We start from the raw sequence: 26,865 nt of genomic DNA on the forward strand, positions 1-26,865 counted from the left end.
TTGCTTAGATTACAAAATATTTTTGACGTATTGCATGACACTATATGCGCTATAGCACTGGTGCAGCGACGTATTTGCTTTTGATTTCGTATTTTCTTTGACAAGGGCGACGGGCGGTTGTCATGCTCTATCTGTACTTTATTTTGTAATATTATTTGTTATTATTTAAATCGAATTTGAAATTATGATACACTGGCGCTTTACAATGATTGTCTATGGAAGCGACCCACAAACGTAAGCTTCTAGAATTTGCCGCTAATGTCGATTGTCGCTGCAGTCGGTAAATGGACGTTTGATGTGGTGTATGTCAAGTTTGTGCTATTGTGTGTTTACAGTGATTTATTGCTCGTTAATATAATCCGAATTGAAGGAAACTCTTTTAAGGAGTAGATGAAGGTACGTTTAATTTTACATAACACTTATTTTGTTCATAACTTCAAAGAAATAAGGACATCTGTGTCTTGTGATTTGGCGCTTGGACCGTCAACTGTGCGTCGACCCATCTCTTTTGTCAGCTGTATACGATCATACGCATTTACAGTTTTAACATTAAAATAATGAATTAAATTGCCATTTATTCTTATAAATAGTGCTCGTTTGAATGTCGGAACCTCGTGGTTATAATGAATTGTCTTATAACTTTAGGTATACCTCCCGAAGGACGGAGGTTATGGAACGATCCTGTTTGTATTTAAACGAAGATAATCCTCTATCGAAAGCAATATTATTGCCTCCCCTCATGACCCCTTGCCGTGTTCACAAGGTATTATTGCTAGTATTCAGTTCACCTCAGAATCATAACAAAATGCTATCAGTACATTGTAGATAAAAGTAGTTGGTGTAAACTGTTTACCTAGGAGTTGTAAAAAGTAATTTATACATTGAGTTTCATATTATGCCGTGGTTTTAAATTGTACCGTTGAGTAAGATCATCTAATCTAGACACATTTATAGTCAATGTCAGATCGTCTCATTATGACACTGGCCCCAATTCAATAGGCAGTTATTTTACAATTACACAGATTCAATATCTGGGTTTAAGAGGGCTTATTCAATTTAACGCAAGTCAAAATCTCCGCGATCTATTACGATAGATCGCGGCTTGCGCTATCCTTTTACTATGAACAGCATAAGTCCACAGGAGAGCGCCGAGCAACATGTCCTCTCTCTGGAAAGGCTCGCTGCCGACTGATTTTAATCGGGTCGCGCGCAGTGTTTTATAGTACTTTAAAAAAAATTATAGAAAAATAATAGAGGTACCTTAGTTGATTTTTTAAATTTTATCTTATAAGTAAGACGTTCTTTTATTGCAATATGTAAAAATTATATTAAACTAAGTCAAATATCTTGGTGAAAATAATCATTTTGTCGACTATAATTTCTAAAAAAATTCACATTGTTCGGATTTTAATTTCGTAAGTTAGGAGTCCAAAATAAAAAAATCTTTTAACTAACTATTTTAATAAGGATTTTTGCAGTTAGTTAAAAAAAATTGTGTGTTAGATCTGTCAGCGATTTCAGATATTTTTAGCTTCGAAATTGACACTAAAAGCGAAATCAAGTAATCATCGGCTCAGTTATCTTGATGGTATTCACAAATACTGTATTAATTGAAAAAAACTCTTAACTAACTATATAGACAATAAAATTTCCTAAAATTATTAGTAATTCATATGTTTGTAAGATAAGTGGTTGATGGACAATCTGGTTTGAAAAATCACATATTTGAGCCAAACAGCGCACGGACCGCGTACACGGCCTTAAACAGTAGTATCTTTGGTGACATTGATACTTAGTTCATTCTGCCATTACTTTCTTAGTTACTAAAGTTACATGTTTTGATAACAATAACATATTTTGTTGCTAATGCCAGATGCAAAAGAGATCCATTTTATTTAAATAATCTGTGATTTTTAATTTAAAAATAATATAAATATAGAGCCATAAGTAATTCGGATAATAAAATAGAATATTTAAAAGTTACAGTTATTTTGTGATGTTTTGATTTTATGTATCCGTAGCTGCCTTATAAATTGAAGTTAAACAAAAGCATAAGGAAAATTTATGAGTGCAATATAATATGTATGTTATTAAAATTAATTGTATCTTTTTTATAGAATTTCATATTAATGCATTTATATATTATGTATTACGGAATAGTATATGTATATAAACAACATTATTTTGCTCCATGTGATTTATTATAGCTATGTTTATTAAAGTATCACAATTTTTTACTTAGCTGATAAAAAGGGATTTTAATCTCATAGAGGATATGAAACTCCTTTAAGAGCATGTATAAAAATTAGGAACCCAAAAATAGATTTATAAAGTATCTACTTCAATATGCAAAACTTGGTTCATACAATATATTATATAATGTGGTTGTCATAGATAAATCTATGATACAAAGTGACAAACTTAAAACAATCTACCAAGAATAGTCAATAAATAATATGGCATTATCTTAGCAATTATCTATTTCCTACTTCAATCAGGGATTTGTCTGTTGACATATCTCAGTGATTTTATATTTCCTTGTTGTTATAATGTTTAATTTCATATAACAATTAATGATATCTACATTATGAAAATATTAAATATATATAAAACTCAAAGGTGACTGATATAGTGATCTATCAACGCACAGCCCAAACCACTGGACGTATCGGGCTGAAATTTGGCATGCAGGTAGATGTTAGGACGTAGGCATCCGCTAAGAAAGGATTTCCCGAAATTCTTGCGGGAACGGGGAAAAACGGGGATGCACGTACAAAATCGTGGGCGTAAGCTAGTATTAAATATATTCAACAATAATTTTAAATCTATTATTTCTTACGTTAGAGTAAACTTCTTGAAACTAAAATCAATATAAAGAAGCAAAATTAATTAACCCATTGAGCCCCAAGCGGCCCGATCGGTCCACAACACAATAGAGTTTCTATTGTGTCTGTGATTCCAGGGGCTGAGTTATATATCCATTTGAACTCAAGATTACACTGTCACAAGTTATGAAATTTGAGTTTTACAATTAATGAGATTATCCAATTTACATATATTTATATAAATAGGCACTCTTAATGCTTCTAAGTGTTTTATTATATTATAGTATTATGAATGTATACATAATCTAAATTGCATGTGGATCAACTTAGTTTTAACAAAATTCCCTGTTATAGGCTTACATAATCTTCCATATAAACTTAATTTTGATGATTATTCCTTGAGAGTTAATAATAACAATGTAAGTAATTATAATTTTATATGACCAAAAATAAAACAATAAAATTAACGGTTTTGAAAATATGTGATTTTGAGGTGAAGAAAGTAATTATTAATCACAAAATTGTTTAGGCATTCATTAATTTAAATATTTGACCCATTGAGACACAATAGGTATTATGCTTATGAAATGTTATTATATACCTAGTTAATTTTTCTGTCTAGATTTCAAACATCTGAAATATGAAACATAAATATCAACATGAGTAGTAGCGAGTCTCAGGTTGAAGATGTCTTAATTACATTCCTCTACAAAATGACCAGTTATATTTGACTCCCAAGCATATATCTCTATAGTTATCTTACTGTGTAAACAGTTCTACAAATTAATCAATATTGATATTACATACTGTATTTGGATCCAGGTAGTAACTTGTTAACGACAAACCCTATTGTTGCAATATTTAATTATTTATACTTTAAATAATTAAAAGTGAAAAAGAGTATGGTTTTGGGCACTGAATATTTTGTTATCTATAGTTTATATCAAGTTAAAAAAACTGAATGGATTTCGTTGAAATTTGGTAATGTTTTCGCTTATTTAGCAGCATTTCACATAATCTTAGAAATAGTAGGTGGGGTGAAGAGATGTAGAAGTTTCTGCATCAACTGTTTTATATATTCGAATCAAATAAGTTTATTTATCATTTATTAAGTTAAACGCAGTAATTATAGTTGTGCTAACTATGCAATACATGAGTACATGACATTATTAGGAAATATAAAAATACACACAAACACTAGAATACTCGATCATTCGTAAGCAAAACGAATCGTCGGTTGATAATACAAAACGAGCACTAATCAGAGATTGTAAATAAACATTTAGTTGAATCTAAGGCAATAAATAAAACTTGTTGAGACCGGGTTTTAAATAGGCAATGACACACGATGTTTACAAATAGCCTTTTCGATTTTATTGCACGCCACAAAATATATCATGTAGGTATGTACCTATAGGTAGATGTGAGTAATGTACCTACGAGTTTTTGTCCATTTTTGTTCGAGGTATTTTTAATTTGTTCGTATGAACTATTAAGCGATCTAGGGATTAGCAAGCAATGGAAAAACGGTGATTACCATTATTTAAAAATGAAAGTGTAATGGTCCTTCGAACCATGAACTGCATTCAGTCAATCGCGTTAAATTATCCAGTCGACAGGCAAATAATGAAAAAATAAAATTATTTTTGGAGATCTCTCAGTAGGTAACAAGATCTATACATATATTTAATGCCAATCTGATTCAGTCTTAGAATAACGAAAATAGTAAAGGTAAGTAAAGTTTGGAAAATCCAAAAGTGCACGCCTCATAATCTCATCCTTTACAATAAAATTGATTATTTATAAAGGTGTATATAATATAAGTATGTAGATACACTTGTTCGCATATGCCAATGCTCTTGTACTGTCTCAAAACAGTTGGAAAAGTAAAGAAAGCGGTACCGTAATAATTGAGCTATTTTTCTTGTGGCCCCACCTAGATGTGAAACTGCGCAGGTTTAAGGGACTGACTACCAACTTATTTTTTTAAACCTTGGCTTATAGTATAAAGAATCGAGTTTATAATGGTGAATTTTGAGTACACTATAAATATTAAAAAAAAAAAAAAAAGTAAAGATATTTTTTTTTGTTTATTTAATAACAATTAAACCACATCGAATCAGACCCTGAAAAATGAAAGGGTTCTATTCCTGAGCATACTCAAGCGTAAGAGAAAAAAAAAGACTCGATTAGTAAAGTATTTCGGTCGCTATCGTGTTAACAAGAAAATCCTCCGCACATACAGACACACGGACGTCCAAGACAGAACTTTTTTAAACTGTTTTTTAACTAGTTTAAATAACAAAAATGACATCAAAAATATCATGAATGTTAAAAATAGTGTTTTTTCTTAATATGTGTGTGTATGTATTATCTTACAAGTGCAATGTATGATACATAAAGACATTTTAAGTTTGAAAAATCAGATGTTTTGCGCGAAGTGACAGTAGTACCCACCTCAACGCTTCGCTTATGAGGCGTGCAATACCTACAACTTACATTCTCTTTACGCTGACGATATTCCTTTTTCGGTATTTGTAATTGGATAAACTAGCTGTATCCAGAGACAGTGATTGAATATGTTAAAGATACACAACATCATAATACACATTATAAGTATAATTCCAAATTCTAGCATCTTTATCGAGTAATAAGAAAAATTGTTAAAAAGTAATCCGACATCCCAGTTGTTTTTAACAGCGCAGCGCATAACAACACGACAGAAGCGAATAACATCAAATACTAATTAATCCTGCAATGTGGATAAATGGAAATCGTTTAGTAAGATAACTTTTTGGTTCAAATTAAAATAGGTATACGCCTCTAAAATGTTTATTCTGCTCATCCTTAAATATATTTTATCAGCAATACCGAAATAAGATCAATTAAAATTTAAAACCTATTTGACTAACTTACGTGTATAAGTCTTAAGGGCCCTTAGTAGGTGAACACGGCAAAATGGACTGTTTTCTATGAGCTATAATTGAAAATATTGAAGTTTTTTCGCACTGGAATTTCTAATATGTATTACAGAACGTATGTGTGATGGGATGACTGTTTCCAAAACAAGATTGGAAAAATTTTGCTCGATAAAAAAAAAATCCTGAAGTTACCTCTAAAATATCATATAAATGCTCATTACAACCGTATTTTACGATAATAATTCGTATAAAATCACAAATACATAGGTATTTACCTTGTCGATTTCGTGACTGTTTTAGATTTTGAAAATACTAAATATTTTCATTCACTTTTTGATAAAAATGTGAATGGCGCTTACGATTTTTAGTTTCGAGCACGTTGATTCCATACTAAACGCGGACCCCCTCACCGCTTACCTCAGGCCCGAATAGCTGAATTTTCGCTGACCGCCTAACCCCCCTTAAGTAATTTCACGATCGGACGATCACATTGTTTGAGCTGCGATAAACCGAAGAAACCGGCAAAATACCAAATGTCCAATAGAAATGAGATGTCGCAAATCTAGGAACAGTTGAACTCCATTCACAATATGGTAGTTAGCTTGACATTACAATGACATGTACGTATGGATGAAGCAACGCCGCCAATTTTGGTTCTCGAATGGATTAGAAATTGTCCTACTTATGTATAGCAGAGAATAATTATTTTCGCGGTTACGAAAGTGCACGCATCGTTTACGGTCGCCTTGCAAATTCTCATTAAATGGTACAGATTAAAATTAAATCGAAATTCCGTATTCATCAAGGTTCTAACTGGTGTTAGAGGAAACAAATTGAATAGCTAGAGGATGCCTTGGATGCACATTTTTTTAATTTATAACAATCTAAGATATTTACGTTAAAAACATTTTTGGTAATAATGTAATGTATACAATTGTATACTGACTGGATTATGTTTTTTTTCTGCTTTCTGGTGTTCTTTTTTTAAACCGTCTTATATTTTTTGTCACATTCACCTGTTAACTCTATGTCCTACTCTTGAACCCATTGAGGCATTGAAATTAATGATTCCCATAGTATCCATTTATACTACGATAAAATGTCCATTACATGTACTAATCGTTTGGATACGCATAATAATAACAAAACTCTAAAGGAAAACGATATTTGTTTGTATTATAATTGAGCATCCTCCTATCCTTCGACCCTGATAGGATGCAATGACACCAATACATATCGTCACACTAAAAAGGCCACTTAACTCAGAATATTAGAGTTCTTTACATTTCAGCGTATCTTGGAACGTGTCTTAACATAGGGGTTTAAGGTTTATACCGCCTGAGGAGTAAATACCTAGTTTACAAATCATTTCGCAATGTTTAATATCCGAAGAGGTATTGGCGCCTAATTAATACTGTGGTTTCTGTGAAAGTGCAAATATACCCGAATGTTTTGGCGTATTCAATAGCTTCGCGGTAATGCCGAGAGTGGGTCAAACGATTATTGTGTCATTGACAGAGCACAACTTCAATTTGCTCGTGGATTGCAAAACTTGCTCCTGAATAATGAAACGCATAAAATTGTCAGCGCGGTTGCTTGTCAGTTCGGTACTGCAAATTATTGTCCAACCTTAGTGGAAAAGCAAAAATAAGTAAACATTAACTTGTTAGAACCAAACTCCTTATTTAAAAAGTAAGATTTTTCTTCCTTAATAATGTGGAAATTAAGACATCAATTATAGTCCGATTAGAGAAGAATTAGAGCAAAAAAGATGTGGATATTTACACGATAATCTTCAATATCAGTTTCGTCATTAGAAGTTATGTTAGAATAACGAAAATTCTCGAACATCCATAACACTGAAAATATTACACCCCATTATTGGATAGCCGTCTCCAAATACAATTCCTAGAAATTAGAATCGGGGCGAAAGGATTTTTGAAGTTACATGCGTAAAGGATAAAGTTTCAAATATGTAACAATAGTACTAGGTAAAATAATTATTCCTATTTTTTGTATCAAACAAGCTTTGTGATCATTTAGAAGATCCCAACTAATTATTTACAACATATTTCGCAGGATGAGAAGAATTTGTTAAATTTGTTTGTTTATAAACTAAACATTAACTTCTATATGTATAGTCATCTGTTCCTAGAATGCAATCGTAAGCTGCATATAGGTATATGACACCGCTCTAGATCTACGATTTCGTGTTTTTGTCCAGTATTATTATCTCACATAGTAACAACATTTACGACACTAGACACTTGTGTAATTTGCTAGAAAAAATTCAAGAGGTTACCGCGAAAGTGGCGCTTTTTATTGGTTTTTGTTCGAACAGTGATGTTACGTAAGTTGTTGTTGCTCAGTTTGTTTTATAAGTGCACAATATTACACTTCCAACACCATTGCGTGATTGAACGCTGCGAAGTTGTAATTAAAGAATTAACCGTTTATTTCAACTTTGTATGTCGGGGTCAAGCTTACTATTCAATAGATTTGTAATATTCAAATCTAGACGCTAAATTGACGTGACTTAAAATTTTGCCAATAGAAACATTGAGTGCTCCGTCAATAAGGCTTGATTATACAATGATGGAGAGCGAGCGGTTTTATTATTACAATAATGATCGCTATTAAATATTTGGCCATCCTAGTTGCGGATTCTATATTGAAGTGAAACTTCTTTATCGGTGTTGGAAAAAAATTTAGTGTAACATTTTTTCGTTACGCGTGACATTTTTCCGTTACGCGCCATCTTTTTCTTAACCCTACCATGCGTGATTCGACGTATTTCTGTAAAGTTGCATATAGTAAATTTTTTTTTAAATAAGGTCATAAAGAAGTTTCACTTCCTAATTGTGTACACTAGTACATGCACACTTTTTTTATGTCGTTTATCCTGTAGAAATTTATAAACATTTGTTCCCTTAGCTTGAAAGTACAAATGATACTTACATTAAACGTAATACACTGAACATGATAAAGTAAGTTTTAAAAATTCAGTACAAGTAAAACCAGACAGTAACATAAAGTTAAACTGGTACGTAGCGATCAGCAGCATTAGAGCATCAGTACAGTCGGTTATAGAACATGAATAATGCGGGCACGATACTACAGTCTACAAATAGCATCCCCATTGAGTAGGAATAATATTAATTGCTATTTACGTCGCCGCTGCAGGTGACAGAATGTCTCGCAACAAAGACAAGCATGAGGGCGCTAGCGGGCGCACGTACCACATCATGTCGGAGGCGGAGCGGGCATCTGGCAGGCGCGGTGGCTGGACTACGCTTGAGGTGAGAGAATTAAACCTGATTAAATTAAAAAGAGCGTGTATACCGAGCACAGGTGTCAGAAGTGAAACTTCTTTGGCGATATTCAAAGATACCAGAATCGTCGCCTTACGGTAACAAGAGTATTGCCATGACGTGACCTTTAAATTTTACTCTCAACGTGCCTAAAGAAGTTTCACTTCAATAATTAAGACTCTAAGTTTGTGACCTCAGGTGCCTCTTGTTGTGGCAATTAAATTTCAAATCAACCTTATTTGATAATTGTCGTAATATGGGTGACAGGTTTATTATAATGTATGTTGGTGATGGCAAAAAGAGTATTTTTCACAGGAATTTATAAACACTAAAAACACACTTTACCACTCACACTTGTTGCTCTAGAGACCAAATAGTATTATATATCGACTTTAAACTGCATGTTTACGAATCAAGCAATATTTATTACATGCTTGATTACATAGTCGTTTATTTTCTACCGTGACACACCTGACAGACAGTAAATAATTGTATACAAAGAAATAGAATTTTACCAGTTGTAACTTACTAAAACATTTTACATACATAGTAAATAACCATGGTATGTTACGGTGTAAAAATAATGGGCCGTATTTGCGTAGTTAATGAATGGATACGACGGTTTAGGACATGTTTAGAATGTGTTAATTAGTGAGCCTAATGAGGCGTATTGTTGATAGTATAACGTAATTAAATCTGACGACGCAAATATTACGACTTTCCTGTTTAGAATTAATGCCTATACACGGCTACAAAATGAAAGGCTAAATCAACGAGCATAGACTAAAGTGTTCGTTTAATTTTGTGAAATATTTCAAGAGTTAGAATAGCTGAGTTGCGAAGTTTTTTGATACTCTGCGTCAATTAAACGGATAATTACTCGGTGCTTTGAGAAATTGCATCGCTGTTTTAATTATAAAATGTCGATGATTTTTATAAAAAGACTTCTTCTATTCCGTCTTTAAATAATTTTATAGTTGTTGTTAGACTACTAGTAGCGTAGGTATCAATTTATAAACAAGTTCTATCTGTTTATACAGTAAAAGCGGGACAATCGCGATTCATAATAGAGGTGTTGTCGCAACAAGAATGGATTAAAGAGATTTATGATGTTCCCCCTCTGTTATTTCGGATATCTTAGAAAAGAGGTACATATTTGCAAAAAGGTTTCTCGATGATAAACATTATTGATAAATAAGCAATGTGTATTAGTGTATAGCTTTGATCGTTTGTATACTGTATATTATTGATTGAATAGTGAATCTGTAAAGATTGTTCTTTTGATTTATGTTCTTTAATGTTTCATTTACAATATTTATTCGTTAATTTATTGCATTGGTATTACTTGAAGGCTACATAATGAATGTTGTTATGTTTAACGAAATAAATTTAAAGTAGATACAATTTACATAAAATAATATTATGGAGATGTATCATTCAGATTAACATAAGTCACATGAATTTGAATATAAACATGTACAATGATTAATTGCCTACGACGTACTAAAAAATATGTTATATTTTTCCGACCAATAAGCTTTAATCATCACAATTTAACATTGTATGAAATACGCGGGATAAATCGCGGTTTAAATCTACTAGTGTGGATATTTCTGATCATGTACTTGCAGAAAACCTAGCAGAAGAAATCACGAACAGTGTGTCCATTATTACACAATTAGAAACTATAATTTAAAAATATTCAATAAACATGTTGTATTTGCCTGTCAATTACAGGCAAATCTACATCTTCCTATGCATGCTAATTATGTCACATACTCAAAATATACATATATAATTATATAAGGTGTACCTACATCTGTTGACAAATCCAATAAATATATCTTAAAGCTAAAGTAAGAACATATTTCATCCTTTGTTAAAGCTCATCCAAAACATTTACAGATAACAGGAGGTGTGCGCGCTCTAGCGCCCCAACTGTTCCAACTGACGCATTTGACAGCGTTGTACCTCAACGACAACTCACTGCAACGGATCCCGCCTGACATCAGCCAATTGGTCAACTTGCACACGCTAGACATGTCCAACAATAAGCTGAGGACGCTGCCCGCTGAGCTGGGCGACCTTATACAACTTAGGTAAGATTGTTGGAACTTTTGTGACCTAGGACAAATTGCGAAGTTAGGGTTAAGAAACAACGACAACAACTAAACGACGGTTCATCAGAAGGAATAGGTGAGCTTTGTAGCTTCCTACATTGTCCCGGCTTCGCCAAGATATCCAGGGTTAGGAATTTAGGCACGACACTTGGGAAAAATGTCGTTTTCTAATGCTATAAAAGAATTATTAAAATCCGTCAAATAGTTCTTGAGCTACACGTAATATAAATCAAATTTCTGGTCGCATAATATTTGACTGTAATTTTTCTTTTTCATACAGTGTTAGCCTATTCGGATAAAATCGGTTACTAAATTTTGTTTTAAGCAGGCAATACAATAAAAATGGCAAAATTGGATTCTATGTGGAATAAGTCGTAACAATATGAAAGTAAATACAACAGCAACAAGAATATGTGTCTAAATTCTTATAGAGAAAAGTGTAGCAAAGCGTTGTGTTTACAAAAGATTAAATGTAACGACACTGACTAATACGTGATAGAAAGAATTATCAATAAAATTACGTGTCGATTTGTTCGTTGCATTCAATATCCGTAATAAATTTCGAATACTGAATACTATTATTTCATATTCAAACTTAAATAGGTCAGTTGATATTTATTTTGGCATCCTTCCGGGCTCCGTATTGGTTCCTTTGCTTTATATTACATATAGAAGTGATCACTGACCGTCTTTCGTCATATAATTTTTGCTTAATGTAATACTATATTTCTTGATTTATATTCGGTATTATACACCTGTGTTATATTCGTGTTGTAGGTACCAGTTACATTCTAGCTCGAGCAAAAACGAGAACTTGTATACAGCCATTGTTCTAGCAAATGATTATTTAAAATTTTTTGTTATACCACTTTTATTGTTTCAGTTCTTTGACTTACGCATAGTGATAACCTAAAATAATACCTATCGTATATAATTAGCCGCTCGCCCCGGCTTTGTCCTTATTCGGAAGCGGTATAAAATAATGAAACTTTTCAGGATATAGAGTTGTATCAAATTTCATGCAAATCGATGATGTATTTTTGTTGCTAGTTAAAAATAAATATTTATAATTTAAACTGAAAATAGGCCTATAAAATTTAGTTTACTTTGCTTCCATTAAAGCCATTGTAAGTTAAAAATAACATTGATTATTATTGGCTTAATTACTGACTAATGCAAACTGTAGAAACTAATATTATACAAACCTTTTATATAACCGACACTACAAAATTCAGCAATTTGAAGCGTCAAACTAAAACAGTGGTGACCGTTACGTGTCCGTGCCGTTGACTCGGTGACGTCACAACTCGGTATCGAGCCTCGACGTCATAATATAGAACTCGTTCATTTAAGCGCCAACTAATCATAATTCATCCAGCAATTGTTTTCACCTTGATAAAAATTCATCGAGATTTATTATGCAAAAGTTTTCCTCTAGTTTATGATTGATGTAATTAAATGGTTTAATTTAGCTCTGTCGTTAGTTTCTTTGATTTATAAATAAGTGCTGTTAAATACAAATTGTATTTTTGTAATAATTGAAACTTTTGTCCTGCAATTTAATCTTATCAGTTATTATCTTTATTATTTACCATCCGATGTTCTGAAAGATTATTATCTAAGTATTAATAATAAAATTGGAAATTTCATTATGACTTCATGAAAATAAATGAGTCGTTTATTAGTCACGTTAAATTCTTTGTTAGGACAGTAAAATCTCAGTTTTTATTTACCCTTAGGAAGCTCAATGGTACCTAAATGTAAAAAAATAATTTATAGATAGGTGTCATATTGGAGAAGACAAGTATTACTCTTTATTCCAGAATAAAACACTAAGGGCAATAAAGTGGGAGATAGAAATATGTATTTTGTATGATTTTCGCGAGATAGCTAAAACACTGCAGTAGGAAACTTTTCCTAAAACAAGCTAGATACATTAACAAATTTATCGAAACTTAATTTTACGAAACAATCTGATCCTGTTTTATTTATTAGCCAAATATGTTTTTAAACAAACCTAACTGGTTCGAACACATAATGAAGCAAAACAAACGATCAAAATCTACATAATCCGACCACACCCGAATAATGCTTTTATTCACTCAATTTCATATGTGGTTGAGTCGATTTTTGCATAACACGCGAATTTAGTGTTTATCGTGATAATAGATAAAACATTCCTTGAGAATATTAGCTTGGTATACAAAACAAAACAAGTTGACATGAAGTCAATGACCTATAGTCGGTGATAACAGCGCAAATTGGTGATACTAACAGATTCAATGTTGCTAGACTAAGGATTGTGTTAATTATACTCAATTGAGATTTTTGATTTAATTTACGACGTGTGAAGTAAAATTACTATTGATTGGGTTGTTGGATAAAGCCGACAAAGCTTTGGAAGGGCTAAGGTGTCATTATATGCTATGATGAACAGATTCGGTATGCACTTTTGTATAAAACGGATCATTTCAAAATCAGTATGCACTTTTGTATAAAAAGGATCATTTCAAAATACATTCAATAGTAAATATTTATTGTTAAGAAGCTAGTATAGATTTGGGGATTTTTTCATTAGATACTTTAAAATAATATACTTAGATGTATTTTTAGCTAAATATAAATAAATATTAATTTTCTGCACTTTGTACAAGGCCACTTGTTCAAATATTGTAAAAATATTAATTTACCATAATCATTGGTATTTTTACAGATGTTTTGTGCAGATTTTTGATGTTTTTATGTTTTGTGCATTTAATATGAATGATACAATAACTGTACATAATATTTTACAGATTTTGATGTTTTGTGCATTTAATATGAATGATACAATAACTGTACATAATATTTCAAATGGGAGATATATAAGTGAATTTTGGTTGTAACTTTTGCTTGAATGCATCAGAGAGCGTTCTTTTCCCTACATATATTTCTTCTTTATGACTTCCCTATGTACTAAACTCAAATCTCAGTAGTAGTTTCAGGATTTTTTTAACTTAAACTAATCAGCCCACTCGTTTCCAACTCCTCTTGTAAAAATATCCCATATCCCGGACTATTATACAGGGTGTCTCAAAAGAAAGTTTATACTTTGTGGATGAATAAAAAAAAAAGTAAGCGGTGTATTGAAAAAATGTTTATTAATTATTAAAGTGCATAATATGGGAATTTATTTCTTAAAAATAATATCGTCCAATTGCAGTCCATTGCGTTCACGGCCCTCATTTAATCGAACACTAAAATTATTTATGACAGCTCGGCAGGTAGACACAGTGATGGCTGCCATTTCTTGTCGGATATTTTCTTTTAAATGCACTAGAGAAGTTGGTTTTTTGGCATACACTTTAGATTTAAGATACCCCACACAAGAAAAAGTCCATGGGAGTTAAATCAGGGCTGCGTGGAGGCCAATTTATATCACCTCTCCTAGAGATAAATTTTCCCGGAAAAATTTCATGAATTCGAGGTAAAGACATATTGGATGTGTGTGATGTAGCTCCGTCTTGCTGCAACCATGTTCTCTGGTTATAGCCAGGAAAGTTTTGCAGTGCAGGCACTAAAAACTCGTCTACCATCGCTCTTAATTTACTGTAACTGCACGCCCCCTTTCGTCGTTTCTATTCTTGATAATTTCTTGTGGGGATATCTTAAATCTAAAGTGTATGCCAACAAACCAACTTCTCTAGAGCATTTAAAAGAAAATATCCAGCACGAAATGGCAGCCATCAACTGTGTCTACCTGCCGAGCTGTCATAAATACTGTAATTTTACTGTTCGATTAAATGAGTGCCGTGAACGCAATGGACTGCATTTGGACGATATTATTTTTAAGAAATAAATTCCCATATTATGCACTTTAATAATTAATAAACATTTTTTCAATACACCGCTTACTTTTTTTTTTATTTATCCACAAAATATAAACTTTCTTTTGAGATACCCTGTATAATCTCTAAAAATGCTACGGATATTCCAAATATTAATCTGTCAAACTTAAACGAATCACTCGTTTCCAGGGAACTCCACTTGCACAACAATTATCTACGAGTTCTGCCATACGATCTCGGCAAGCTGTTCCACCTGCAAATGCTCGGCTTGCAGGGGAACCCCCTCAGCAAGGAGATGCTGTCGATATACAACGATAACAACGGCACGGCGAAGCTGCTCACGTACCTGCTGGACAATTTGCAAGGTAGGTGCTTGATTGTTGATAGTATTCGATTTTTGGTGTTAGGGAAAGAAGGATTGGCTATTTTGGTACAGACTGTTTTGGAAGTGTTAGGGGGGATACGTTGTGAAAATGCTTTTGAAAGATAAATATGTTTTATTATGAAAGTATGAAGTGGGTGTTTTTATATGTAGGAGTAATTACTTGAGAAGTTTGTGTGTACTTTTGAAAAGTAAAAAAAATAATGATCTGTCAGTGAGACAATTGAGGTTAGGGCTATATATACCGCTATAGGGCTGTTTGGCTACAAAACGCCATAGGTAAAAAAATAAGAAGTTTTACAAGCTTTGATTTCCTGTGATAGTTCATAAATTATGTGCTAGATGGAGCTTTTTCTAAATGTTTGAAACAACTCCATCTATCTGTTTGTATGCGAACTAACTAAAATTTTATTTTAGTTTTTACAAATAAATATAGAGGGCATCCTATCTGTTAGAATATTTTTTTGGTTTTAATGAGGAAGAATTTTCATTATAACACAGATGTATCATAAATATCCCTAAAGTGGGCCATTAATAAGCTGGCTTCGACGATTTAATCTTCGTAAATTCACACACACATTAATAGAAGGATTCTGTACAAATAGACGGCACACACTGAAAGTACTTTCAGAGAAAACTTAAACATAACCCAAATAAGCTCGCAATCTTGACTCATAAAATAAATCAGTGTGACTTTATACAATCACTAGTACCGCTAAAACCAGTGTAATATAGGGCGAACTTCAAGAATAAAGATAATTTATCGACGGCAATTACGCCATGATTAGAGCTATCAATTTTTTTTAAAGATGACATGTGCGACTCGTCACGTGATGGGCGTGTAATTATTTAATGAGCGTGGTAATGTTGCAAAAAATGGGGGGGAAATTGGATGGATGGTTGGGTCGATTTTTCCGTAATACTGTGAACCAGGCAAAAATTAACTATTTTATTTTCTTGGCTCAAGATTAATTTGTTGGGATTTGGTAATATTTCCAATAACACTTCTTCTTTACAACCAATGTTTTTTAATAAAAGTTAAACGCATACATTACATTACACAGAGCAACCAAGAAAAGGACAGATAGCGCACAAAGTATCAAAAACGAGAAACTCAAATAATTACAAAGACAGTTTGTACGTAGGCAGGTACAAACTGTCTTTGTAAATATGCTATGGTAGATAGCGTTTACGGATACACCCATAAATTACATTATTATACTCAATATAATTGTGATTATGAAATTATTCAGATGTTCTGTGATTTTTTTGACCACTTACTAAAACATGAATATCTTCTGATTATTATTACAAGAGGTCATAAGTTAACACACTTTCTTGTTGTAAAAAAATTTGCATAGAAACAGGAATTTCGTATCCAAAATACGTCAATTATAAATGCTCAATTACTTAGTTCATTGCCCTAGTTTTAATTGCATATATTTTTACTTTCGAGCGTAATGAAAAACTTGATAGTGTTCGATTGATTATTTTATATTTCACCTTGTTTGTAATTTTTTATTTATTTGTATTTTTTTGCATTTGTATTCCGAAAATAAACATGTAATAACATAATTGTAAACTGCCTCTTTAACTCAGGTGAGTTAAAGATAATTCTCATATGATATTATATTTCTCTTCTTCTTCTTCTTTTTTTCAAATTCCAACAACTCAACTCCCGATCCCAGTGAGGACGGATTCTGCCAATGTCAGGTTTTGAACGGATGGTCAGTTTAAGTTAATGCTCATGTTAAGCGTGCTCTGTGCTGAGGAAAAATCAAATTAATCCAAATCCATTAAGGAGCCTTAAGGAGGACACAGACAGAGTTACACAAATAGGCACAAGAGCGGCTATTTTCTAACTATTAGTATAATACATTGAAACCAAATATTATGACAAAAATAAATATCGCGTAAACTAGATCATTGTACTTGTTTTTCCGAGTTTATATAAATATAGTATCAATACTACGAGCAAGTCACGATGACACCACACTATCCATACTGTGTTACGATTGAGTCGTCCGCGAGATTCGTGGCTACGTCACGCGGTTATAGTGAGAATAAGAGATGCTGGTAAAAATTGTGTAGTTAATTTTGTTTATGGGATAAAGGATAAATGCTATATTTTAGATGAGATGTGTGTGAAGGAAGTTATGCATTTTTGGGTGAAGTATGATGTGGAATTGATTAAAAAAAAAGTTAAATAGAGATTTTTATTACGATTGACGTAGCAGGTTAGGTCTTTTTATTGAAAATTGGATGAAGAGCGGAAAATATGGATTTGTTTATTTGTTGGTGAATTAATTCAATAAAACATTTTCTTAAAGGAAGTTTTGTGATATTATAAAGTTTTCTGAATTAAATCAATGCTGTGTTAATTTTGCAGGAAGTAGATTATTGATACCAGGAAACGCTAACCCATTGTTTGCTAATATTAAATGATACGATCGTCGATATTAATTTGATTTTAATAATATGCGTATGAACCCCTTAAATGCTGGCCAGCATTGGTGACATATGCAAATTTATATATCTAGGTATCTATTAACATAAAATTGACGTGTCTGAATATATGTCGTATTTTTTAATACTCCCAAGAGTATATTATGACCCTGGCAGAAAAATGTTTGCTGTGTCAGCTCGGTATTTCTCGGAAGAATTCACAAATTGCAAAATTCTACAAAATATAACACGTCTTAACAGTCATTTGTTTAAAATTTCGAAACGTAATGTAAACGTATTTGCATTTATAATTCGAGTGGTATTTCCAAGTCTTGCGAATATTTATATTGCCATTACGCATCATTATTTATTATAAACATAAAATTGTTTATTATCTCTCGCGCTACGCGATCGTGTCGGATCGTTTAAACTCGCTTTCATATCGCCATTATTTTATTTTGCCTTTCAAACTTTTTATTTTATCAATTTGAGGTTGAACTGAAAAGTTGGAAAGTGGTTACTGAATTTCACTATTGTTTGTGTTGATTCACTTTTTTGTACCAAATGATATTGTTTGAGAGATAAAAAAGTTAATTATTTGGACGTTGCGATTAAATCTTTTGTTAAGTGAAGCCCACTTTTGATCGTGTTTTATTGGAAATTGCTTTTGTGTTATTTTTGGTTTTATTATCTAAAAGGTATCAGAAGCCCTTCTCGACTGTGTAGTTCGTAGGCTTTGTCTTCTGCCGATTTTAGATAACAAAAATCTGAATAGCAGAAAGAAGGTAGTTTAAAAAACTATTTTTGATACTCTTATTCTAGTTTTTCTTTTTTTGCAACACACATCAATCGTCAAATACAAAATAGCGCTAATATGTAGGTACATGTTTTGTGAGGCATTTTGCTATAAGGCTGTTCCTTATGCTTTATTTAAGTTAATGTACCTATTTAATGAATTGTTTGGCAATTATACGTACGATTAGAAAAGAAAGCATAACGTCAATTAATAACCGAAAGAAAAGATTTTTTCCGCCAATACAGCTAAAAAGGCGACACCAAACAAAAAATAAACACGCATACATTATAATCCTCGAACATCCCGCGTATACGTTTGTCTCGCTCCAGCACAATGAGCTTCGAAAGTGTGGGAATGCGTCACATATAATTGATTGTATTAGAAGAAGCCCGTTACGCCGTCCCGCGGTGAAAACGCGCGTGAAATGTACCAGCCTTGACTCGTTTCTTTATATTTGTTACGAATATTGAAAGCCTTTTGTTCGCCAATACGTTTGTCACTCCAACTGACAACGTACACCAATTTAAAACGAACTTCAATGGGCTTATCCTAGTTTAGATGTTATTGTGAAGTCAGCCTTTTGACTCGGTTCTATGGTAGCGTAGTCAGAGCGGACCGCGAATATGATAAATGTTGTGTTTGGTACTGTTTTGGTTCGAAACGTGGATACAAATGCACCGTTGTGGAGGCAAATTTCAATTTCACATGAGGTTGCGTCAGGCCAATGATGAAGATTTTGAAAATATGTCAATATTAGATTAGTGACTAGATAATCTTATTAAAAGTTAAATTCGGCGTGATTAAAACTTGTCCGAAGTAATAAAATTTATATTAATAAGAATTATTTTCATCGACCACGTAATCAAAAAGCGTACGAAAAAGTTTCGTTTTCGATGAATATTTTTAAAATGTAGAAAGCCATGGCGCCTCAAAAAGAAAGAGTTACAAATTTACATAGTACGATTTTATAAGTTAAATACGACTTGCTAAATTATAGCTTACAATCCTTTTCATCCATTGTTTTGATGTCTCGCTATAACAAAAAAGTTTTACATAATTTTGGTAGGTACTTTATCGCCATGACAACAAATCTGCGAACTCTATTCAACCCTATACAAACATAATCATTCAAGTTGCTCCAAATAAATCAACGAAAACTAGCAATACGTGAGACCACGCGCTCGAAGCAACGGTCATCGTCGCTCTGAATGACAATGATACGTAGCCAGCCGGCGCGGGCGTCGAGGTGAAAGTGTTTGCGAAAGTGAAGCCGGAAGGTGACGACACGCGCGATTTGCGCAAGACTTGCGCACGGAGTAATGATGCCTGATGCGTTGTTTTCAGATGATTTTGTTTATTGTTTTATAAGCTCCATTTATGGTGGTTTTCACTTGGCTTATTTGGAAGTTACTTTTTTTGCTACTAATACGTCTTTTGTTGTTACACGCGCGATTTGCGCAAGTAACTATGCTTTTAGATGTTCTTTGAAGAGTGAATGATTTTTGTAGTTTTTGATAAGCTCCATTTATGGTGGCAGTTTTCATGTGGACGATTGTTTGGAAGTGCTAGTGCACTTTTTGCTATCAATGTGTTTTGTTGCTAACGAGATTACATATCTGAGATCAAGCATCAGTATATAATGAATAAACAAATGTAAACAAATTCGATGTTTGTCATTTAATTTTTTATCGTTTTTACTTTAATATTTGATTATAGATATACAATCGATTGATATAGATGTAGTTCACATTTATAATAAAAAAGAAATAAGTTCAGTAGCACATTATAAGTGTTATTTCGGAAGGCAACCGCACGACCCGTGAACAATGGTATAAAAGAAATCACGAGAAAAAAATCTTCTTAGATACCGGATTAAGGTCAAACAGTGGTTTATTAAATGCAAATTAATATTAAGTAGGCTGTGGTCGCTTTCACGAATTTGGTTTTAAACTGATTGTATTGTTGGCAATGAATTGAAGATGAGAAAAATGAAATACAATGTTGTGCCACAAATAAGCATATAAGTAACATATTTTCGGTGAAATCACGCAGGTGTGATCAATCAATGATGTATGCACTATCTCTTTCAAAAGATTAATACTGCTGTTTCGAAAAAAGGGGCCCGTAGTATGTCTATTATTTCTTATCACAAATCAACGTTTTCCATGCTTCTAAAAATTTATCATACATCAGGATGAAAGCATTATCATTGTGATCCACCGCGTACCCTTGAATCGACTTTTATCAGACCATCAAATCGGTGAGATATGACGTCGTTAAATCGAATCACGCACGTGTAGGTATCATCAAAAAATAGGCAGGAAAACTCCTGACCGCTCGATAAATCAATCTCTATTGCCCATCAGTGATAATGCGTATAGCCACAGAAATACCAAAGTAGGTACTATAAGAATCAAGTCCTTTTATAGCTACTATAACGAATGGGCAAATGAATAAGTGGTATTTGACTCATCAAGATTTGGTTTGCCAGCGTTTAAGATCGTAAAAGTAAAAATAAAAGCCAACTTGACTTCACCTTGACACGAGAGTAACTAAGCATATTATACGTTGGCAACTCAATGTACCAGAAACTGTCTATTATCGCTTATGCAATGAGGATTTAAACGATCGCACGGAACCTTAGACAAAGCTCGCTTGCGGCGCTTCTGTCACGCATCGTCAGACCAAGAACCATTACAGATTACCGGGCCATTGGTTACACGGTGATATAAGACACAAGTACACAGTCGCTTTCTGTGGCCCCGAGTACGTTAAGGGCGGACGGTAGATGCAAGGGCGGGCCGACCTTGTCCCGCCGGGGCGTAGTCTAGAGGACGCTGATGTTACCCTACGTCCCTTCAAACCCTATCTTGTATCCAATATCATAAAGTGAAAACTTTCAGCTATCGCTACAATCGCTTGGATTGCTACAATTAAATTTATTCTTTCGGTCTTTGTCTTTTGTTTTCAATGTGAAACTTTTATAACTGCCAATGTTTAGTTTGCTTTGAAATGCATCTGTTTGTTATCGATCGTGCGATATTTCGCTACATTTGATCTCAGACGTTGCAAAAGTTAATGTGCAGAGTTATTATTGTTCTAAAGGTGCCCTTTGCGATTTCGTAGAAACGTCTAAATTTTTGTTAGACTGCTTTACCCACGACCACATTCATATTGCTTTCGCCGTGATGGAGTATATCAAGATTTACGAGTAAATTGTTTTTTTGTTGGACGTAAGTTTAATTCCATTTTCATATTTGCGTGTACATTTTTTATTCGCCTTGATAACATAAAAATGCAACAATTTATTAGTCTAGCAAACTGTAAACTGTAAATGAGATGTGAGAGAGATTATATCACAATCAATTATGTATATTTTTATATAGAAACCAGACCATATGAATTTTAATATGACTTCTACGAATTAATTTAGTATGACACTGTTGTTTTTCAACCGTCAATCGTAAACTATTACTTGTGGCGATTTTAAAAATTATAACCTATTTCAAATTTCAAACAACAAAAACTTTTAAGCATTTCAACGCCAGCACTCCAATAGAAGTACTCAGTACTCACATAAAGCAATCAAAATACACTTGAAAAATCTCAATAGCAGTCTCTCTTTGTGATACTCAATAAGTTCTCGAATTTCTTTGGCGATGTTTTCGTCTCGGTCAGTACAGTAGTTAACACGGTGTAATTTAGTTACATAAAAGTTATTGTCAGTTGCATGAAGGGCGGACGAACGTCCTGTCTTCAATATAAAGGTCGTTTTAGCTTATTTTAGACGGTTCTGTTAATTACTCTAGCGTATAATTTAAATCTGTTTCGACTTTGCGTGAACTGTTCTTTTGATTAATATTCACATATCTCGCAGTGGATTTAATTTCATTTAAAGCGTTCAAAACTGAGCGAGTTTAAATACAGAATGAGCAAATTTATACGCAAAATACAACGCATCATAAAATTTTATTCCATCACGTAAACTCTAGGATACGGAGCCCTTAAGGCTAATTTGAAAAAGATGTTTATCATTATGATGCAGGTATGGTTGGGCATAAACAACAGAGATATCCTGATTACGAAGTTTTCTGACATTGTTCGCCTTTCCTCAATATCTTTTGATAAATATCTTTGTATTTTAGAAGCTCGGATTTGCATTACGAGTAATTTACGAATGTCCAAGTATCGTAGATCTGTTTCTAATGACATCGCACAGTACATTGTCGTAGGAATCCTTCGATTTATTGTCGAATAGAATACAAATGACGGTCGTCGCGAGTTGATAGGTCTTAATGCCGTGATCTTAGAGGCTCGACACGGAGTTGTTTATTGCCTCGTAAACTTAGCTCGTGCTGTGAACGCGAATAATTCAGCATTAAGTTGCAATTTCTTTGAAAAAAATTCTATTTATGTTGAGCTTTTGCGTAAACGGAGACGATGTGATGACGATTTATAATGCGTTTTGTCGTATAAATCTTATCGAGTAGTCGAGACGGGCTAGACAGATACATAGTTAAATCTTTCCAAGTTAACAATTTATGTATTATAATAAGACAATGGTAATAAAAATTCATGTGGTAGTTAGACGGCAATTTACTACCGAGCTGAATACTAAAATCGCTCTACAGTGCCTAAGGCTAGGTAGCAGATTTCCGTGATTGTGCAATCCGTACGAAAGGTTTCCGCGAATCTGTTGCGTGTTTCATGGTAGACGGGGCTTAAGAGAATAAAGGAACCATAGCATTAGCGCTTAGAGCAGTGAAAGTGTTGTCGTGCCAATCAAAATCGCATTAGGCGGGTAATATAAACCGACTTAGCCACTCACGGGTGAAGGTGCCTGACTTTGAAAGGTCTCTAAAGCGATTTTGTAATACACACTAACAGCGTCCACACTCCATTTGATAATACTGTAAAGCCAAGAGACAATGATTCTTTTGGTGATGAGACATTTGAGGTTATATTTGTCTATAATGAGCTAGCTTAGCAGTGTTATAAATAATGTATTTATCTATACATATTACATACTAATACTATTAGTAACGCATGAGGTATTAAATGTACCTCTACTTAATAATAAATGATGTAATATTTATTACATTGATTTAATATTTTTCAGAGAACAGACAACATCATATTTTATTATTTATTGCCAAAGCACTTACAGTAAAATTTCACCAAAGTCACAATAAGTGTTCATAACAGATCCATAAAACGAAAATAACTTTCGATTTCTCGAATAAAATAAATATTGAAACGATATTACTTTTCAAACTGCTGCCAATTATCAACAATTTCTAGTAAACAATTATAGATGAAGGACTCTGGTGAAATCACGAAAGTGGAATATTCACAAGCCGTAACAGGTTCGTGTCAAATAATTATAGCGATAACACCAAGCTGTCAAGTCATGAGATTGTTTATGCGGCCAATTATTCGACATTTTCATTAGCCGTTGCCCAGTTTGTAGCGTTTAATATTGCCTTCTACAAAGGCTTACCATTGTCTTAGAACAGTTATGTCCAGGGAAAATTATGGTGATAAACGATCTATAGAGTTCTGTTATTCTTCGACATAGGAAATAATACTACGTACATCATGGTACTGGGGCAGGTTCCTTTATTTTATTATAGTGCCCTGGATTTCTGTCTCGATATTGCCCAAAGCGCCTCATACCGGTTATCATTAGGTCCTGCTTAAATCAAGAGAGTGTGGAAAGTAGGAGGCGATAATTTATGGCATGTGACCGCAAATACGTTTTAGCAAGTTTCTGTTTGATGTTTATTGATTTGCGTTAATGGTGCGTTCTTGATAGTTTAATTAATTATTTGCGATAGGTAAAAGTATTGTAAATTTGAAGTGTCTAAAATGTTATTTATAGAATTGTTTCTAACAATCTTGTTGTTCTAGTGTATAAGAAAGATGAAGTTTTATAAGTTTTGATCGTACTGATGTTACATTCAATCTCTGAGATCTGATTTTAAAATCCCCTTTTTTCATTTAAACTAATGAATGATGTTTCGTATTATAAATTTCAAATCGTCTAGTTGAATGTCGACACAGAAATGGATTCCATAAAAAATAAGCAACCTAGCCTAGCTAGCCAAACACATTTCGATATTTCGTAACCGCGCCGAGGAGAGATAGTATCCAGCGCTCGGCAGTTGCACATTACGTAACTTATAAAGAGAAATCCGCGTCCGGAGAAATGTAAAACCAAATCGACTCATTTGCGAGCGGCCGCACATCCGGAACCGATACAATGATTCAGATGGCGGGTAAAAGCGGCTTGCGTAACACCTGTAACTGGTTTGATCGTTTGATAAGTTTCTTCGTGACGTGTTTTAGGTTGGGTGTTTATGGGTCTGGTGATTTGTATGCAAGCGAACGGTTGGTTCGCTTTTCACGTAGCTGTTTCGATGCGTGTATGGTTCATACTTCTGTAGTACTTTATTGTGTTTTGTGACGCAGTATTGAGTTGATTTTTTTATTAGCCATATGTCAGATTTGTGTGTTTATTTAGTTGTTCTCGTCAATGTCACTAATAATTTTTTTCTTGAATTTATAATGATGTTTGTCTTTGACCTTTGCAAGCATGTGTTTTCTGATTTACTTATTTTGATTGTAATGTTAATTATTACGTCAAATCTTATTTAGGTATGTTTAGAAAATTTTATTTCGTTAAATAATTCTGGGGATCGAATATATGAAAAAAAAGCTGAAATTGTAATCCCGACTTTGGCAACAAAACATTGTATTTTCGAAATAGTTTTGCAAGTAAACCACACCCTAAGTACCGGAGGAATAAGAGAAAGTAAAAGTTATTTAGAAATACGGAAAAGCTTTTGTACGCTCCTGAGAAATGGCAAAGTTCCGGTGTAAAAGTGACATAAAAGGCTGGGCTTATAGAGATTCGACCTGAGTTATTTGCCGCGAATAAATATTACTGTTTGGTTGATAGTACTTTGCCTAAAGAGATTTATGTTATCGGTAGTAAATGTGATCGTTGATTTTCCTTTGCTTTGCGCTTCGCATACTTATTTATCACTCCTTTTACTACGGTGGTTTCTGTGGTACGAAGCGTGATATTGGCTGATTTGGAATTTGTTAAATGTAATAAAAATAATCTATATATCTTTATTTTGTCAAATATCTTAAGAAATTATATGAGGAAGAAAATATTTGAGCTTATATGGCTTTCTAAATGTTCTAAGTCTAAAAACAAAGGCACTTAAAGGGAAACGTTCCGGAATATTACGTGGAAATTTGCTTACATAAAAATATATGTAAAAAGCCTCATTTGTATACAAATTTTTAATTTTCCGAGCCTCAATTAATTCAGCAGATTTACAGCTGCAATATTGTAAAACGATTAATTCAATGGGCCGTAAAAGTAATCCTCGTAAAAGCATTATAACCCGTGGCTAATGTTAACCCATTTAAACCTTTGCCGGAACCTCTTGTAAGATTAAACGTTCGCTTACATAATACAGCGGGCCATGTGGATACCCTAATAACTTTCACCGGACATAAACCGGTAATAAGTCCGTTCTTCTGATCATCATATTTTTTAATCCGCGCTTTATTTGGGAAATTATGTTGCAATCATCATCAATCTATGGAAGTGCCTAATGTTGAGTTAATGTTTCGTCCTCTACTTTGGTTTAGATATTTTCAGCGGTCTGGCAAATTTTGTTTCAGTTAAAACTTGAAATCATAATAACTGTTTTACAATTTACTGTTCTTCTATTTTTGTGATGTTTTATATAGCGCTAAGTTCCGTTAACTTGATCTATCTAATGATGTCTAGTTTCAAAAGTTTTAATTCTATATCAAGAAATATTCTAGGTTAAATTGAAATCTGGTGTAGTTCAGTTTATCTTGGTGTTTTACTATTTAAGACTATCTAGTCTCGTTTCTCTCAGTGGACACGTAGGTGATCAGATTTTCCGTTTGATAAGACACGCTCCGCTGACGAGGTTTTGTTGTCAGTATTAAATACACGACTTATTTCTTAATGGAAAGTAAACGTTCTTTTATTTTAGCTATGTATTTTGCATAAATTTAATGCTTAGAATTTTTCTGCTATATTTTACCTATGTTTTTTTTCACTTTACGTTATAAATATCGTTTGGTGGTCTTTTCTGTACATTATCTCGATCTCTGTTATTGAATTATGAGCTAGAATGAATTTATTAAATCAATTTCATTTGATATTTTAAATCTTTTTTAGTTATG

At 33.1% G+C, this 26,865-nt stretch overlaps 1 protein-coding gene across 5 annotated transcripts in view; it reads left to right on the top strand.

The window, feature by feature from the left end:
• The first annotated feature begins 227 nt into the window (after nt 1–227).
• The window catches only part of LOC123695043 (CCR4-NOT transcription complex subunit 6), a 192,340-nt gene continuing 165,702 nt past the window's right edge, over nt 228–26,865 (top strand). For 4 of the 5 annotated variants that reach the window (XM_045640734.1, XM_045640736.1, XM_045640735.1 and 1 more), the window contains exons 1-4: nt 7,900–8,096; nt 8,930–9,045; nt 10,963–11,156; nt 15,194–15,369. In XM_045640734.1, the coding sequence (XP_045496690.1) occupies nt 8,090–8,096; nt 8,930–9,045; nt 10,963–11,156; nt 15,194–15,369 (493 nt within the window). In that variant the 5' untranslated portion in view covers nt 7,900–8,089. Of the gene's footprint in view, nt 397–7,899; nt 8,097–8,929; nt 9,046–10,962; nt 11,157–15,193; nt 15,370–26,865 lie in introns of those variants that run through there. The other variant, XM_045640737.1, reaches the window with a different exon arrangement.

This window comes from Colias croceus, chromosome 10 (genome assembly GCF_905220415.1).
Source record: "Colias croceus chromosome 10, ilColCroc2.1".
NCBI classification, from domain to species: domain Eukaryota; kingdom Metazoa; phylum Arthropoda; class Insecta; order Lepidoptera; family Pieridae; genus Colias; species Colias croceus.